At 42.7% G+C, this 16,230-nt stretch overlaps 1 protein-coding gene and 1 pseudogene across 1 annotated transcript; both read left to right on the top strand.

Annotated features, from left to right (window-relative positions):
• Window positions 1-4,810: 4,810 nt before the first annotated feature.
• On the top strand, window positions 4,811-13,946 carry LOC147619381 (phospholipid:diacylglycerol acyltransferase 1-like). Its single transcript, XM_086773017.1, has 2 exons — window positions 4,811-5,571; window positions 13,813-13,946. Exons 1-2 carry the CDS (start codon window positions 5,021-5,023, stop codon window positions 13,844-13,846), a joined length of 585 nt encoding a protein of 194 aa, XP_086629143.1. The 5' UTR covers window positions 4,811-5,020; the 3' UTR covers window positions 13,847-13,946.
• On the top strand, window positions 13,847-14,296 carry LOC147619382 (putative phospholipid:diacylglycerol acyltransferase 2 pseudogene; annotated as a pseudogene).
• Window positions 14,297-16,230: the final 1,934 nt, after the last annotated feature.

Consider the following 16,230-nt stretch of genomic DNA (forward strand, 5'->3'; position numbering starts at 1 on the left):
TTTGGGCTTACTTGACCCTCCTTCCTGGGAGAGTTTCCTTTTTGCTACTAATTGACTAATTACTGAACATGTTTGAATTTTGTTCCCTCAGACATCTTACTGTGATTGCTTGAGTTTCATTTATAGCTATCTGATAGCTTTGGCAAAGTATTTTTTGTATTTGATTATGGAAATGTTCTTTTGGTGATATTACCTTTAACCTTGGAAATCTACCTTGTCATCACAGCTTCAGTTAATGACTGGTTATTTTTACTTAATAAATTTAGAAATAATCCTAATGAAGGGTTTGAAAAGTTTAAACAATTTCTTACCCTTATTCAAGGACTTGAAAATTTAGATGGGCAGTCTTTAAACGATGTAAAATCTAGGATTGATAAAATCCTTGAGACCCTTTAGAATCTATCGACTGACCCAGGTAGTAAGTTAAGTTAACAATCATTTGGTTTTAGTGTTGATTTTCTTTTGAAAATGGATGAAAATAATTCCCTTATTAGTGTTGATTTTCTTTTGAAAATGGATAAAAATAAGCTTGCTAGTTTTATTTCTGCTGTTGTCGAAACGCTGGAATTATGTAGGCGGAATGGTTTCTTTTAAATCATTATTTTACCTTTTTCCCCTTGTCCTCTAGTCGTGCAAGTTTGTTTGCCTGCATTAGTTGGATAAAGTCAAGCAAGCTTTCCTCATTTATTATCTCATTCATTTTAATACGCTACAAAAAGCTAAAATTCTGGCAAGTCCTCTCGGTCTTTTTTGAATCAGACTCTTACTAATACTCTCATTTCTAGCTTGTTTAATCACTCCTCAAGTTTCTAATAAGCGCACTACATTTTGGTTCTCCTTAATCATCATTTTCCTCTTTTGCTTTCTCACCATCAGGAAGAAAGTTTTATGGTTCTTCAATGATGAAGAAAGATGATATTCAATGTCTAATCGACTGGTCGTCTTCCTGATCTATAGATGGCGACAATGCATACACACTAATTTATTTATTTATTTAAAGCTCGAAACCAACCATTGTATAGGTTCTCTCTCTCTCTCTTTCTCTCTCTGTCTCTCTCTCTCACTCACTCACTCATTTCCCTCCTTAAGAAAGGCTCTTTTTTATTTTTCCCTTAAAACAATGTTTTAACAAAACAAAATTATCACTCACGCGCACACACACACACACACTTATCAATTTACACATTATGCTAGCACATAATGTAAATTTTGAAAACAAACACATACATGTTTCATGTACACACATATATGTATGTATATGTATATATATGTGTGTGTACATATGTATATATATATATATATATATATATATATATACACACACACACACACACACACACACACACATATATACATCCATGTCTATGCTTCCATCTACCATGTATTGATCTCTCCACCTTTCCTTCTACTAGCTCCATCATCCTAAACCCGTGGCCATGTTTTCAACATGGTATCAGAGCTAGGCTTCTACTGTTATCACCAACACCATAAACACCTTCTGCTCCTTGCGTTTTTTTCTTCTATAGCCCACCATATTTGTGTTTTCTTCTCATGCACAATTTATATTTTATGATTAGTTGTTCACCTTCACAAGATCTGCAAACCTATCACCTCACATATTCACGTGTTTTTAGCTCTCATAGGCACCCTCATGTGCTATGTTTCTCATCCAGGAGGCGCCTTCACATAGTCGTCATCTCTAGTGTGTAAAACTTGCTATTGCCCACCTTGCAGTCCTCCATATAAGCGTGCATTTTTATCTTGAGGTGTAACAAGCCCATCATATAGCAACCGCACCTCCACTAGCTCGTTGTCTTCCTATTGAAGCATTTTTACCAGCTCTAAAACACGCATATGTGCTACATTATGCCCGATTAATAGCTCCTAACAGCATGGCAGTCCATGTAGGTTCCTTCTCATATGCGTGAACTTGATGCAACCCCTATAATTACCCTTATTAGCTGCGTTTCAGACCTTCTTTTATCAACTCATCATATGATGCATTTTCATATATTTTGACCACTCTATAATCAATGTTTTATCTCATGAAGATTACCATGCATAACAACTAGCATACATTCAACGTTTTCTTCATTAAGAAGACCCTCACCTATGCTCCACAAGATGACATGAACCTGTAGCTTTATCAGTCCTTCATCAAAGGTCTTCTACAAAAGTTTTGAAGCATGGAGGCATACTTCATCAACATAATCTACAGCGTGAGCAGTAACTTTCTAATGGTTCTCTAATAAGAAGTTTAATGGATCATAAGCTTTTTTAGTGGTTTGCTTCCTTAAAGGAGGAGGCACATCCAACACAGAGGTGCTTCGACTTATGATGCTGAGACCACCACAAGGTCTACCTCCTATGCTTCTTTCATGAAGCTATGGGATCTTCTAGATTCAACACTATTGCATATCTCAAGGCATATGTGCTCGGCATTGACACTCACTTTTCGATACACATCTAACTCTCGATCATCTGCCGCCTTGGTCCATGAGCCTAAAAGGATGACCCAAGCATCCATTGCTCGGAAACCATTGAAAAAAGATCTTCATCAACATATGTTCAAGGGGGGATTCTTCCCCAACTTTAAATCTATTTTTTATTCTATGTTGAGTCAACGGTTCTTTGCCTCGGTTGTCCCCTAAATTTTAAAATTTTGTATATCTTTTGGGGTTTTTTGTAATGCCTTCATGCTATAAAAGTTAAAGATGTTTTTTCTTATTCTAGTTAGGAGTCAAGAAGGGGGAGTGACTAAGTAGTAATCTCAGCTTTGATCATAAATGGATTGAGGGAATAGTCATGGCATGAGAGGTGCACATGGCTAGTTCACCTCTCTACAATGATGTGATGGAGTTGGAGGGGTTGGTTGCTTCTTTTGCATGGGGATCTCACCACCTTTGCTCAGAAGGGGGTGTTGGAATTACCAGAGTCTTTGTGGTGTGAAAGTTCTTATAGTCTTGGTGTGAATACTTTACATGTGAACCACCTCTTAAGAAGTAAGACATTAAAAATAAGGGCACCACTGCCTATAAAAGCAAGGTCTTGGGTTGTCTCTCATTCTGGTAACAAGTAATTAGTATCTCTTGAGTTCTTATAATCTCTTTGTGTCTTGTGCTTGAGTACTTGCATCTATGTCTCTCTCTTCCACATCCATGTCTATGCTTCCATCCACCATGTCTTATCTCTCCACCTCTCATTTCACTCACTTCACCTGAACCTGTGTTCATGTTTCCAACATATATGTACACACACACACACACCCCAATTTATATATATTTACATTATCCTGAATATATATATATAATATACACACACATACCAATTTATTTATTTATTTAAATCTCAAATATAGGCTCTGCATGTGTGTGTGTGTGTGTGTGTGCAAGTTCCGACTCACTTGGTCGATCTGTGCGTGGATCTTTAAGCGAGGCACATGGTTGTCTTTGCATGGGTTAGTAGTAGGCGGGGGTCTCTTCTTTCTCTTCACGGGCGGGGGCTCTCTACACAGGTTGTCACATGCCCTCTCCTTTCTCTTCACATGTGGGGCACACGTCTCCTTCTCACGCTCGAGTGGGGCATGTCTCTTCTTTCTCTTCACATGCGGGGCACATATATCCTCCTCACGCTTGAGTGGGGCATGTCTCTCCTTTATCTTCAAGAGGCAGAGCATGCTCCCTCTCATGCTCCTGGGGAGAGCTGCCACATGGTCGAGCAGGCAATGGCTCGTGGGGGGCTAAAGTTGCCTTGTACATATGTGATGGAGATCTTTATCATTCTTTATTTTATGACAAGTGTGTGATGCTTTTGTGAGTGCTGAATATGATGAATGTCTTATGTTGATAGTTGCAATGTGGATAAAGAAAAGTTTGAAAAGCAAGTTATCCCCTTGCAACAAGAAGAGTAAGGAATGATCAAAGTACATGCTCCCATCTAAGCAAGTTAAAAAAAACAAAAAAATGAACTAGAGAAGTATTTCTTTGGGCATGTCTTAGCTTTTTTGAGCATTCCAAAGTCATTGAGTTTAAATTTATTCTAATCATGTTGTAAATTTATTCTAATCATGTTGTAAAAACTTAGCCTTTTACTTCTTGTGAGCACAATTTCTTTATTTTTAAAAGCACAACACTTTTGCATGTACCACCTCTCTCCCTCTCTCTTCTTGTTTTTCCCCCATGTCCTTCCATCCTCCTAAGCCTATCTTACCTAACTCTACATGAAATATTAAATTTCATAGGAGATTTCTTGAAAAAGTTTCTTCTTTGTTGTATGCTTCCATAGGGATAGGACACATCTTTTTTGGAGAAAAAGGAGTCAATATATTATTGATGCTTCGTGAAGGGCTTGAGCTTTTCACCTTTTCAATTGTGCTTGGCATTCACATATAAAAAGGGTGCTAACGTAGTGTGAAAGCCCCAAAGGCACACAAATCTGGACTTAAAAACAAGCTTTGATGCGTTTTCATGTGACAAAATTGGTAGCTTGTCTCTTGAAACCCAAATTCCATAAAAAAAAAGGGGGAAACAAACCTCCTTGCAAAAAAGAGAAATAAAATATATCCTTACAATTTGTGTGTGGTTTAGAAATACAATTTAACATTACGAATAATTGTGATCCTTGAACGTGAAAATAATAATTTTTGGCTTGGTGATGATTTCTGGTTATTCTAACCGCACACCCAACTAAATATTCTAAAATCAAAAGAAAAACGAAACGATATCTCTGCTAAGGAATCTCTAAAGAATAAAAGAAATGATATTATGAAGGAGCATTGGAAGGTAATATATATTTGGGCCTATAAGCAGGCTGTACAAGTGTGGCCAGTCTTCTCTTATATACTCTTCCCTCTTCCAAGTTCCAGCGCCACCACCCATCAAGCGTGACTGGGCTCCGCTGTCTCGCCAGTTACAGTGAGTGCCGCAAGACTCTAGACTTTCCTTGCTAGATCGTGAAGAGTTGCCTATTAGAAAGCAGCAGCCATCACATTACCACAAGTAAGAGATCTCAAGGGCAAATCATGATTGTTTCAAGGCGGAGAAAGGGGAAGGAGAAGCTGACAGGGGCCTCCATCTCTTCTCGATCCGGACAACAACAAGACGAGGAGGACAAGGCGCCCTTCGAAGGCGCCGATGGCGAAAACGCCTCGAGCTTCTCCTCATCATCAGCCACCGAGTCTTTTTCTGATTCCAATGATCAGGTTTCAAAATGCCATGGTAAGGCGCAGCCGAGGAAGAAGAAAAAGGAGGGGAGGAGGAGCAGAAGCAAGAAGACGGGTGGATGGGGCTGCGTGGACACTTGCTGCTGGCTAATCGGCTGCATCTGCTTCGTTTGGTGGGTGGTGGTGGTTCTGTACAGGTCGCTGCCGTCGCTGTTGGAGGATATCTCCGGGCCCCTGCCGGACCTTCCCGGCGTGACTCTGAAGAAAGAAGGGCTGCGCGTTCACCACCCGGTCGTGTTCGTACCGGGCATCGTGACCGGAGGTCTGGAGCTGTGGGAAGGCCACCCCTGCGCCAATGGATTGTTTCGAAAACGCCTCTGGGGCGGCACCTTCGGAGAGGTCTACAGGAGGTCTTCTCTTTACCAACATTGTCATGTCATGTGGAATTCTCTCTCTCACACACACAGGGAATCTCTCTCTCACTCCTCTCTCTCAGGGTCGGGGTTCGCATCTTTCGATTTACAACATCTTGCCACGAGCACAGTTAGCTTTTAGCCATTTGCCACACCACTTGTGCCACTTTTTTTGGCATAATTGGTGAGTAAAACTTGGTCAGCACACTGTGAGTCAAACTTGGCCAACAGGTCATCAGCATCTCAGTTAGTGTGTGTGGGAAAACAAAGAATCATCCTTCCATAAATGCTTGGGCATAGTTAAACCGTGTTCATGGGAAAACAAAGAATCATCCTTCCACATGCAGTTTACACACCAGATTCTTCCTTGTCTTGGTCTTAAGTGGGGGTATTCTATGCTTGTGTGGTTGGCACAACATATTGAACACCAAACTAACTCACGTTTGGGGTACAGATGCAGTTGACCTATGTTATCTTTTCTTGCTCTGTCATTTGCTACGTGAGCACGGCCCCGCTAAGTCTTCTATGGTTGGTGCAGCCTGTCGCTCTTTCCCTTTGTCATCACTGACCTTTGAAAGCAATGTGACAAAGGATGCTTCCAAAGGGGTTCCTTTAGGGAGACTCCTTGAAGAAGTTCCCATGAAGTTATCATCAAAGTCTATGGCATGTCTACAATATGGCTTAAAGTTTTTATGCTTTTTTAAGTACAAGGTATTATACAAGATTGAATTGAGGATTCCTTCGAAGAATCTTCTAGTTAGCTGTTCGTCAAAGAATTTGTCATTGCCAAAGCATCGAGAGTGAAGGTATCTTATTCTATCAATATAGTCTCTGATTGATTCTCTCTCTTGCTGTTTGACATGGTAAAGTTGATCAATGAGGTTCCATCAAGCTCCCTTGTGGGAGTACCCAATTGTGAAAGCAGTCTTCAGGGTGTTAAAGTCAACCTTATTTTTGGTTTGAACGATTGGAACCATTGCCCCGCCTTGCCTTCCATGAAAAGGCCAAAGACACTCACCTTTACAAGGTCATCAAGTTGTCCACAAGTGTCGCACATGTGATCAAACACTTTTGAGTGCGCAATGGAGTCTTTATTCCCATTGAACTTGGGTATAAATTTTATGATTTGCATAGGTTTGATAGTATTTTGATGTCTAAGGTTCTGTTCGAATGTGCTACAAGTGGTGGTGGTGTTGTTACTAGTCCCATTGCTACCCCCTCCCTATTTGGGCTACATTCCTCAAGATATCTTTAGTGATTAGAACAACGGGTAGTGGTGCAAGTGGAGATTATGGTAGTGGCCTTGCAAGTGATAGTACGGGAATGGGTAGGTTGGTGGCATGATATACGCTAGGTATTGCCCTTACCCTTAAGGCAAGTTGCAATGAAGCAACAACTTTAGATTATGTCTAGACCTTGGTGGCATGATATACGCTAGGTATTGCCCTTACCCTTAAGGCAAGTTGCAATGAAGCAACAACTTTAGATTATGTCTAGACCTTGGTCATGGGCTCAAGTATAAAATGGAGCTTATGGACTACTATTGTATCTTTTTTATCATATGACTTTTGAATGTCCATTAGAGACTTGAGCTACCATGTTTTGGTCTGTGGAAGTGTAACGCCTCTGCTACGGCTGCGTCTTCCTCAAGCCGCCATAGCCTAGGCGTGGAGAAGAAGAGAGAGTGGAAGTCGGTTCACCTCCCAACCATATAATGACGAGTTAGGGTTTCTCGTTGGGTTTTATACCAAAACCCTGGCCTGTGTCCACACCTCCTAGCCCGACCGTCCATCTTACTTAAGAGCCGTGCTAACTTAGATGTATACACACATCGACCAAACCCTAACACCCATTAACCCCTGAACCCCTCTAGCACTAATAATACTCTCGAGACTCCGAAAGCTATTAACTTATGCTAGGGTTCGACTTTCGTAGGACCATAGTCTTGACATTACTCCCCCCTTCGAAAAGAGTTTTCGTCCTCGAAAACAAAAGTGGGAAAACGTTTCCTCATCACACTAATGTTTTCCCAAGTGGAGCCTTCCTCTGGACGGTCCTTCCACTTGATAAGAGCTTGTTTTCGAACTTGGTGGCGAGTACGTAACATGTGGCAATCCAATACTCTTTCTGGTTCATGAGGCAGTATTGGAGGTTCCACATATTCTACCAAGAAAGAATCATCCACCGGCCTTTCATGACCCATAAGGTGTTTCCTCAAACGGCTTACGTGAAAGATGGGATGAACCTTGGAATGTGCTGGTAACTCAAGTTTATAGGCTACTGGGCCCACCTTCTTGAGTATCTTAAACGGTCCACAAAATCGGGGCGACAATTTTGGTACGGGACCCGTTTTTAAACTGGTGGAGTTTTCTGATACCTTCAGAAACACCCAATCACCTTCTTGAAAGTGAAGTGGCCTACGTTTCTGGTCCGCAAACTTCTTGTAACGATCTTGCGCTTGACGAACATTTAATCGTGCAAGGCGCAACATATCCATATGGTCTTGGATAAAATCCTTAACCTGACTGATTTTCTCATTCGCCAGTCCCACCGACACTGGTGAACGTGGCTGAAAACCATACATCAACATGAAAGGGCTAAAGCCTATCGAGACATGCTTTGCACTATTGTAAGCAAACTCAAGAATAGGCAAATAAGACTCCCAATCAGATTGTTTTTTGCTGACATATACCCTAAGCATATCTTCCAGCACTTGATTAACCCGTTCAGTCTGACCATCTGTCTGCGGATGATCAGCTGTACTAAGGTTCAACATAGTACCCAGCTTACTGAATACTGCTCGCCAAAAATGGCTGTTAAACTTGCGATCGCGATCACTGACAATATTGGATGGTAAGCCATAAAGTCGGTAAACATTCTCCACGAAAAGGTGTCCCAATTCTGGAGTTGTAACTGTTTTCTTAGTAGGCACAAACCTACAAAGCTTGGTTAATCGATCCACGATTACCCAAATGGCATCATGTCCACGATTCGTTGTGGGCAAGCCCGTTATAAAATCCATAGAGATACTTTCCCACTTTCCGTCTCGGGAATCTCTAATGGATGCAGTAACCCGCCAGCTTTAAGACGTTCTGCTTTGTTCACTTGACACTTCTGACACTGCAGAACATAGTCAGTAATATCCTTGTGAAGTCCAGGCCAATAGAAATGCTTTCTTACGAGAGCATACGTTTTGCGAATGCCCGCATGACTTGCACTTGGACTATCATGACACTCAAAAAGAATTTGGCGCCTAGTGTCTAAGTCCAATGGAACACAAACTCTCCCCTTGTGGAGTAAGTATCCCGTCCCAAAATTTGGGTATCCCGTCCCAAAATTTGGTCCGTACACACTTACTAGGGCGCCCGTACAATGGCCGCCCAAGAACCAAAGGACGGCCGTCCACTGTATGGTCCACGCGTACCCTTAGGCGGACACCCAGACCGGATAAGGTACATGCGTACCACTCCTTTCCCAGACAACCGACACCGTACCTTTCCCGTAGACCCATGCAGGCCACTGATCCATAGCCTTTGAAGGTACACCGTCCTTTCGTCCTTGCTTTGCGTAGCGCCCGTACCCTCACCCCTCAGCTATATAAACCCCTGGGGTGCTCCTCAGTCGGCACGCACTTCTGTGTAGCGTATGCTCTGTTGTGCTGCCGTCCGTACCGCCGTAGCGTACTTGCTGCAAGTACAGCCGCCCTTGCAGCCACTCCTCTCACACCCCCTCATTTGACTCTTTTCAGATAAGCCAATTTTCCTCCATCCTCCTCTTGCCATGGGCTAGTGTCCTTAACTCTTCTCCCCCCCCCCCCCCCCCCCCCGTGTGAATAGACTTACAGAGAGGCTTGCAGCCACCCCTCCCAGCCCTCTCCACGTTTTTGCCTTTGGGCTTAAGGACATCTCACAATCCCCCCCCCCATTTGCGTAGACTTTAGTAAGGGTTTTTTGACTCAAGCGAGGGTTCGTGCGCCATATTCTTTTGCTCATACGGTGAGCAAACGAGCTCGGAATTCAGATCCGACTGAAGCGTTTCGATCGCAGCAGCGAGCTCTACAAGGCGACGCCTAGGATGGCCTCATCCCGGAGACGGCAAAATATTACCTCAAGAGGCGCACGTAACAACGAGATGGAGGGAGATGCGCCCAATGCGGCTCGAGTCCTCCCTTTTAAGTCCCTCAAGGAAACGGTGGCCAGGTTAGCTTGGTTAATTTTCAAAAGAAGAGATTTTTTCTTAAATTAGTATTAATGAATGGTGTCTTTTTCTTTTAAAACGAGGACATAAAAATTATATGAAATTACGAATTATGTGATGTTGTTTTCGATAAATTGCGTTGAAATTGCTATCTTCATGAATTGTGAATGCTATACTTAGAAAATTGCATTGAAGTTGTTATCTTTGGAATTCAAGATTTTCTTTGGCTTCAATGCTAACCCCGTTCCGTGCTTGTGTAGCCGGGCGGCGTCATTAGCAAAGCCCAGGAATGGCCCAAGGTATCCCTCATACCTTTGGGAGAATAAGGATCGCCGATTGAGACGAGAGATTATGAGGCTGCCTAGTTCTGAGGGCCCAGGCTAGTGCGGTAAATAAGCCCACCCTAGTGTGCAGACATCCCTCTGAGGGGCGAGAGGATCGAGCGATGGAGCCTGAGAGGGCGACAGGCCGGCTTGAGTCCTCGCCAGCGGCCGACGATGAGGTGTATGGTCCCGTAGGGTTTTGCCCAGCATGTAGAGGCTGGAAGGCCGAATTCTAGATCATCGGCAGAATAAGAATAAGAGAGCCGGATTGGCTTGTATGGAAATGGATTCATGTATAAACTTTTTATATAATTGCATCTTGTCTTTGGTATGATTGTATTGTGTAAGAAGGCTGTTATAACGAACCTTGTGAAGAAGGGTCCTAATTAAGGAATATGTTTATTTATGTCAAACAGTGTGGTAGTATTAATTAGAAAACAAATTGATGCGTGAGTAGGGTGGAAAGTGGGAGGATGGAATGCCCTGATGGCACCATCCTACGGATGGGTGGACCCGATTAGTCGGGTAGCTTTCCAACAAATTAAGTGAAAGCCCTACGTTAGATAGTTAGGTTCTTGGGCAACTCTATTCTAGAAGACTAGGTCAGCGGCTGTGCCTTGCATAAGATGAGGAAAAAAGCATTGTCTCTAGAAATCAAGTCTAGTAGTTGCCCAATTTTTGATCAATTGCCCTATGGGTGATTTGATGTTTAGAAAATCACGCTCCCCCTGCGGGATAGAGCTAGGTCATACCTATGAATCGTATCCTTGAATCTCTACAGGGTCAAGGTGTCGATGAATAGGAAATTTTTTTTTCCAAGATAAGACTTAGCGGACTATCTTAAGTGTATCTCCCATTTTTAGAGGGAGGAACCTTACAAGAAACCATTCCCGAGCTTTTTAGGTTTGGAGCTCCGCAAATGATGTAGTGTGGAGATGCTCATCTCTCATGGGCTAGCTGATGACCTTGATGATCCTAAATGCAAACATTTCAAGTACACGGTAAGACCTCTCATACTGTCTTCTTATTGGGCATGCACACATTTGCAGTGCAGGGGTGCACATCTATGAACACATGCACTCTGTACTTATATGTATATATGTATATATAAAGCCAACTTCTCATTACGGTCTTTGTTTTGTGCATGCACAAATTTGCAGTGCACCTTTGCAGGGTCCAGTCGTGGTGCTATTCTGGCCCTTACACAATGATCCTGTGAGTGAGTGTTGTCCACTTCTGTCCCCTGCACTGCCCCAGCTTTGGAAGAAAGAGGTTAAGTGTCTGTGCGATGTCCACCACTAGGTCACTGTTGATCTTTCTCTGTCTGTGAATCGCATGTAAACAAAGGACCGTGCATCTCTTGTTATCATTATCGATAACTGTGCACAAGAGGCCAAATCCTTTCCTGAGTAAGAAACGGATGAGTCCTTGGATCTCATTGTACGTGGAAAGTCGAGTAGGGCATCCTCATCTTATCTGAAGCTCATTTGCTGACCTCCCTGTGCTCCCGTGTCAACCCTCCTCATAGGTAAGGTTAGTGGGTTGGGCTGTGGACACGTTGTTACACAGGGAGGTGGAATACCTGTGGAACCTCTTCTCCACCAAAAAATCAGTGGGGAAAATGATTAGTGTCTTCTCATCAAAGGTGAAGGGTTGATCCAGCCTTATCTGAGCTCTATCCCAGGTGCTTTGAAGGATTGAGCTGGCTCATTTTCCAACAAATACGAAGACAATTTTCATACAAGTTGGTAATGTTGTCATTTAGAGATGACTTGCGAGGGATATTTGCAGAGGCATGAGAACCGGCCTATTTAGTTCGGATGATCTGACATGCAAGACATGACTCGGTGGGGAGCTACAGCGATGGAGGGCTCGCAGCATTTGCCAGGCATACAAGATAGGAGAGGGTCGAGACCAAGATGAGCCCTCGAGGCTAAAATTTGGTTATATCTAGAGAATGCGTACAGGTTTCTTAGACCTAGATGTGAGGGCAAAAGGCCGAAAGGACCACATGAACGAGAGATCAGAGCAAAACAACACAACATGAAATAGGTGAGTGAGTCTATATATAATGGTGAGTGAACATATGTACAAGAGGCCCTCTGATGTGGGGAGACTTTGAGTAGAAAACCACTGCAAAAGCAAAGACGATGTCGGAGCTGAAGCGCGGTCGGTGACGAAGGCTCGAAGACCAGTGTAGAAGCAAAGACGATGTTAGAGCTGAAGCACGGTCGGTGACGAAGGCTCGTGTCGATGGATGCTTCTGTCAATGTGAGGCAAAGGTTTAAGGCACTCCGTGAGGTGGTCGGTTTCGAAGGCTCGCGCTGGTGGATGCAGAAGCACTCTGAGGTGGTAGTGAGCAGCAGAAGGTGAAGTGATGATGATGTCGATGATGATGCAGACTCTGGTGACAAGGGTGCTGCGGTACCTGAAAGGCGATGAAGAGCAGAGGGGCTGCTGTCCCGAGTGTTGCAGGCTCTGGTGATGAGGGTGCTGCAATACCTAAGTGGTGGTGAGGCGCAGAGAGGGCTGACGTCTTGAGTGGTGAAAGTGGTGCAAGCTCTGGTGACAAGGGTGCTGCAATACCCGAGTGAGAGGTGAGGAGCAGAGAGGGTTCCAATACCTGAGTGGTGAAAGTGGTGCAAGCTCTGGTGACAAGGGTGCTGCAATACCCGAGTGAGAGGTGAGGAGCAGAGAGGGTTGCAATACCTGAGTGGTGGTGAGGAGTAGAGAGGGCTGCCGTCTCGAGTGGTGAAAGTGGTGCGAGCTCTGGTGACAAGGGTGCTGCAATACTTGAGTGAGAGGTGAGGAGTAGAGAGGGTTGCCGTCCCGAGTGGTGTCAATGGTGAAGATAAGTAGAGAGGGCTGCCATCTCGATGATGTGAGATGGTGAGCAGAGACGGCTGCTGTCCCAAGGTAAACAGTAGAAGAAAAACGATGATGTGTTGTAGCAAAGAGTGGGCTGCTGTCCCAAGGTAACCTGTAGAAGAAAAACGATGTACTCTATGTAGCAGAGAGTGGGCTGCTGTCCCAAGGTAAACTGTAGAAGAAACATTGATGTACTGTATGTAGTAGAGAGTGGGCTGCTGTCCCAAGGTAAGGTGTAGAAAAATGCTGAAACTGTAGCAAAGAGTGGGCTGCTGTCCCAAAGTGTGGACTGATATAAGACACTGATGTGCTGATCTGTAGCAGAGAGTGGGCTGCTGTCCCAAGGTGTGGCCTGAAGTAAAATGCTGATGTGCTGACTTGAAGAGCCGATGTTGATGAAGAAGATGTAATGCAGTCCCCGGCAGCAGCAACAGCAGCAGAACTGGATATGATCTATGAAGTGGTGCAAAAGACTGAATGAAGAGGCAGTGCTATATATAGTAAGTGGATTGCTGGTTGGCCATGCCAGAGGCTGTCGGCCGGCAGCAAGACACAAAAAGGATGGAAAAAATCTAATATCTTCAGAATAATCCAGATAAATCCCCTTTTTAGGGCTGGTACTATCACCCTTCAAGTTCATTTTGGCATGCCAATACAATTGATGCCACAACTTAGTCGAATTCTTGGGATGTGTGGACAGCATTTACGCAATTGCCCTATGCTGTATTGATGCTGGAGGATATTTTAACTTTCAAGAAAGCTTGCGAAATTCGGTATGAAAATTTTCAAATGTTGAGCTTGATTTCATCTCTTTAAGGATTCACTGTATGGGTTTTCCATGACATGACAGGTTACCGAATGCACCAGAAATGGAAATATATTGAATGTATGGGGTTGGCATATTGACAGAACGGTCGTATATATACAAAATTTCACCCAATGCCGACACGGGGCACATACCTTTCCGCATTGACACCACAGCTGATGGTGGCTCCGAGGGCTGCCTGAAGGGGAGTGTTCAATTTGTGGATGGTGATGAAACCGTCCCAGCTTTGAGTGCAGGCTTTATGTGTGCTAAAGCTTGGCGCGGTAAGACCCGGTTCAATCCCTCCGGTGCTGCAACTTTTGTGAAAGAATATGAGCATGCTCCTCCTCCGACCTTGCTGGAAGGGCGTGGCACTCAAAGCGGGTCGCATGTTGATATCATGGGCAACTTTGCTTTGATAGAAGATATCTTGAGGGCTGCTGCAGGGGTTACAGGACAGGCCATTGGTGGTGATAGGTTGTTCTCGGACCTCCTCAAGTGGGCAGAGCGAATTCACTTGAAATTGTAAAAAGAGGAAATGTTTCTATAGAGTATGCTCTTCGAAAACCGTCCACAGAGATGGGCAGCTGATTTCATCTTCTATTCTAGCATCTCTTCTAATCTCCAGATTGGCTCAGTGCCGCAGCGTAGTATATATTATCTTGTACTGGCTGAATCCTGTCCGATTTTCGTTATTGTATTGTGTGAGTCCTGTCGGATTTTCTTCGTATGGTTTATCTTATGTAAGTTTCGTGTGGATAATGATGCCTCTGAATCATTAGTTTGAGTTACTGTCGTATGTAAAAGACATTAAGAAGCGAAACTTAGAAATGGAAGTCTGAATGCAAAGGGTTAATCGAAAGGATTTTTTTCTATCACTTTTGAAAAATCCAAGATTTTTCTTTTCTCTCCTTTCCTTGTGCCTTGGCTCTCCATGGTTAATATGTAATGGATATATATATAGTTACTTTGTCATTATAGCTAACACAAGTGAAAAACTAGTCCAATGCTTTTTTCTTTTCCTTTGGGAAAAAGAAAAAAAATACTAGGTGTTGATAATGTTCATATTCATGTGTTCTTTCAAACAAAAATGGAGTTAATAGTTTGTTCAAGATCGCAGAGGAGTGTGATCAGTGCTTAAATTTGAAGCCCGTTTTGGGCTTCAATGGCTGTGCAGGGCTTCAAATGAAGCCCTGCAATATTCTAAAGGCTGCAACCATGAAGCCCAATTTTTCATGCAAGGCTTCAAATTGAAGCCCTCCTAAATCACCAAGGCTTCAAAAAAATATAGTATATAAATTATAATATATATACTATATAGTATATATATATAATACAGTGCAAATATATATCTTTACATACACACACACACACATATATATATATATAGTATTATAGTATTATAGTATATATATTATAGTGTTATAGTTTAGAGAGAGAGAGAGAGAGAGAGAGAGAGATTATGAATCCCAAAATTTTGTATAAGGTTGCAATTTGAAGCCCATTTGTGGACTCCAAAGCTTCATTTTTTTTTCCATGAAGCCTTACATTAGGCATCAAATTTAAGGCCTGAGTGTGATTGACTAACCAAGATATTCTTTTTTATCTTACATAATCAAACCAAAAACCAATTTAGGGCCTATTAACAAAAAGAGAGCTTTTTGGAGGTAACTTAGGGAAACCTTTCACCTACTTCATTGCTAATCCTCACTAGATATTGCATGGTAGAATGTGTGTGTGGAGTTTATACCCTTTGTTGGAGTGTATGTACCTTTTGTGAAATATTGTATGTGCATTTATCCTACCTCTACAAAGTCGTCGATGAAAACTACATAACTAAGAGAAATTAGAAGAAGATTGTTTATGATAGCAATTGCATCCATAATCTTGCGTCATGGACGTTAGGATATGCACTTAACTCTTGGTGGGAACTCTCTCATTTCAAGGCTTTTCTAAATTGCATAAAGTTTTTAAGTGTTTCATTTAGCTTTTTGGATTCAAGTTTTCAAAACTCAAATTAAAAAAACAACGTTCCCAAGAAAGGATACATTTCTTGGTCTTATTTTTTTTTTTTGGAGTGAAAGTGTTGTGGCTCTCTTGTTGGAGTGGAGATGAAGGTAGCAACCCACACACGTGTGCAGCAAGCAGAGATAGAGAGAAGCACAACACTCAAGTGAATTGATGAGAATGAGTGAAGTACAAGTGAAGTGACATGATAAGGTCACTTACACACACTTATAAGAGGGTGTATACACGCTTAGAGGGTGTATACATGCTTAGAGGGAAAAACCTCCTAAGGAGGAAAAAGTGTCTCTATCTATTATTAGCCTATGTCCACATATTACTACCATATAAATGGTTACAAATCTCCCCTGTAGTGATGATGTGAACATGTACAAGGATCATATGGCTGATTAATCTCCAAATGGTAATAAACCTAAAGCTTTGTGAAAAGCTTTAAAC

This window comes from Cibotium barometz, chromosome 33 (genome assembly GCF_041138505.1).
Source record: "Cibotium barometz isolate CiBa-2024 chromosome 33, ASM4113850v1, whole genome shotgun sequence".
NCBI classification, from domain to species: domain Eukaryota; kingdom Viridiplantae; phylum Streptophyta; class Polypodiopsida; order Cyatheales; family Cibotiaceae; genus Cibotium; species Cibotium barometz.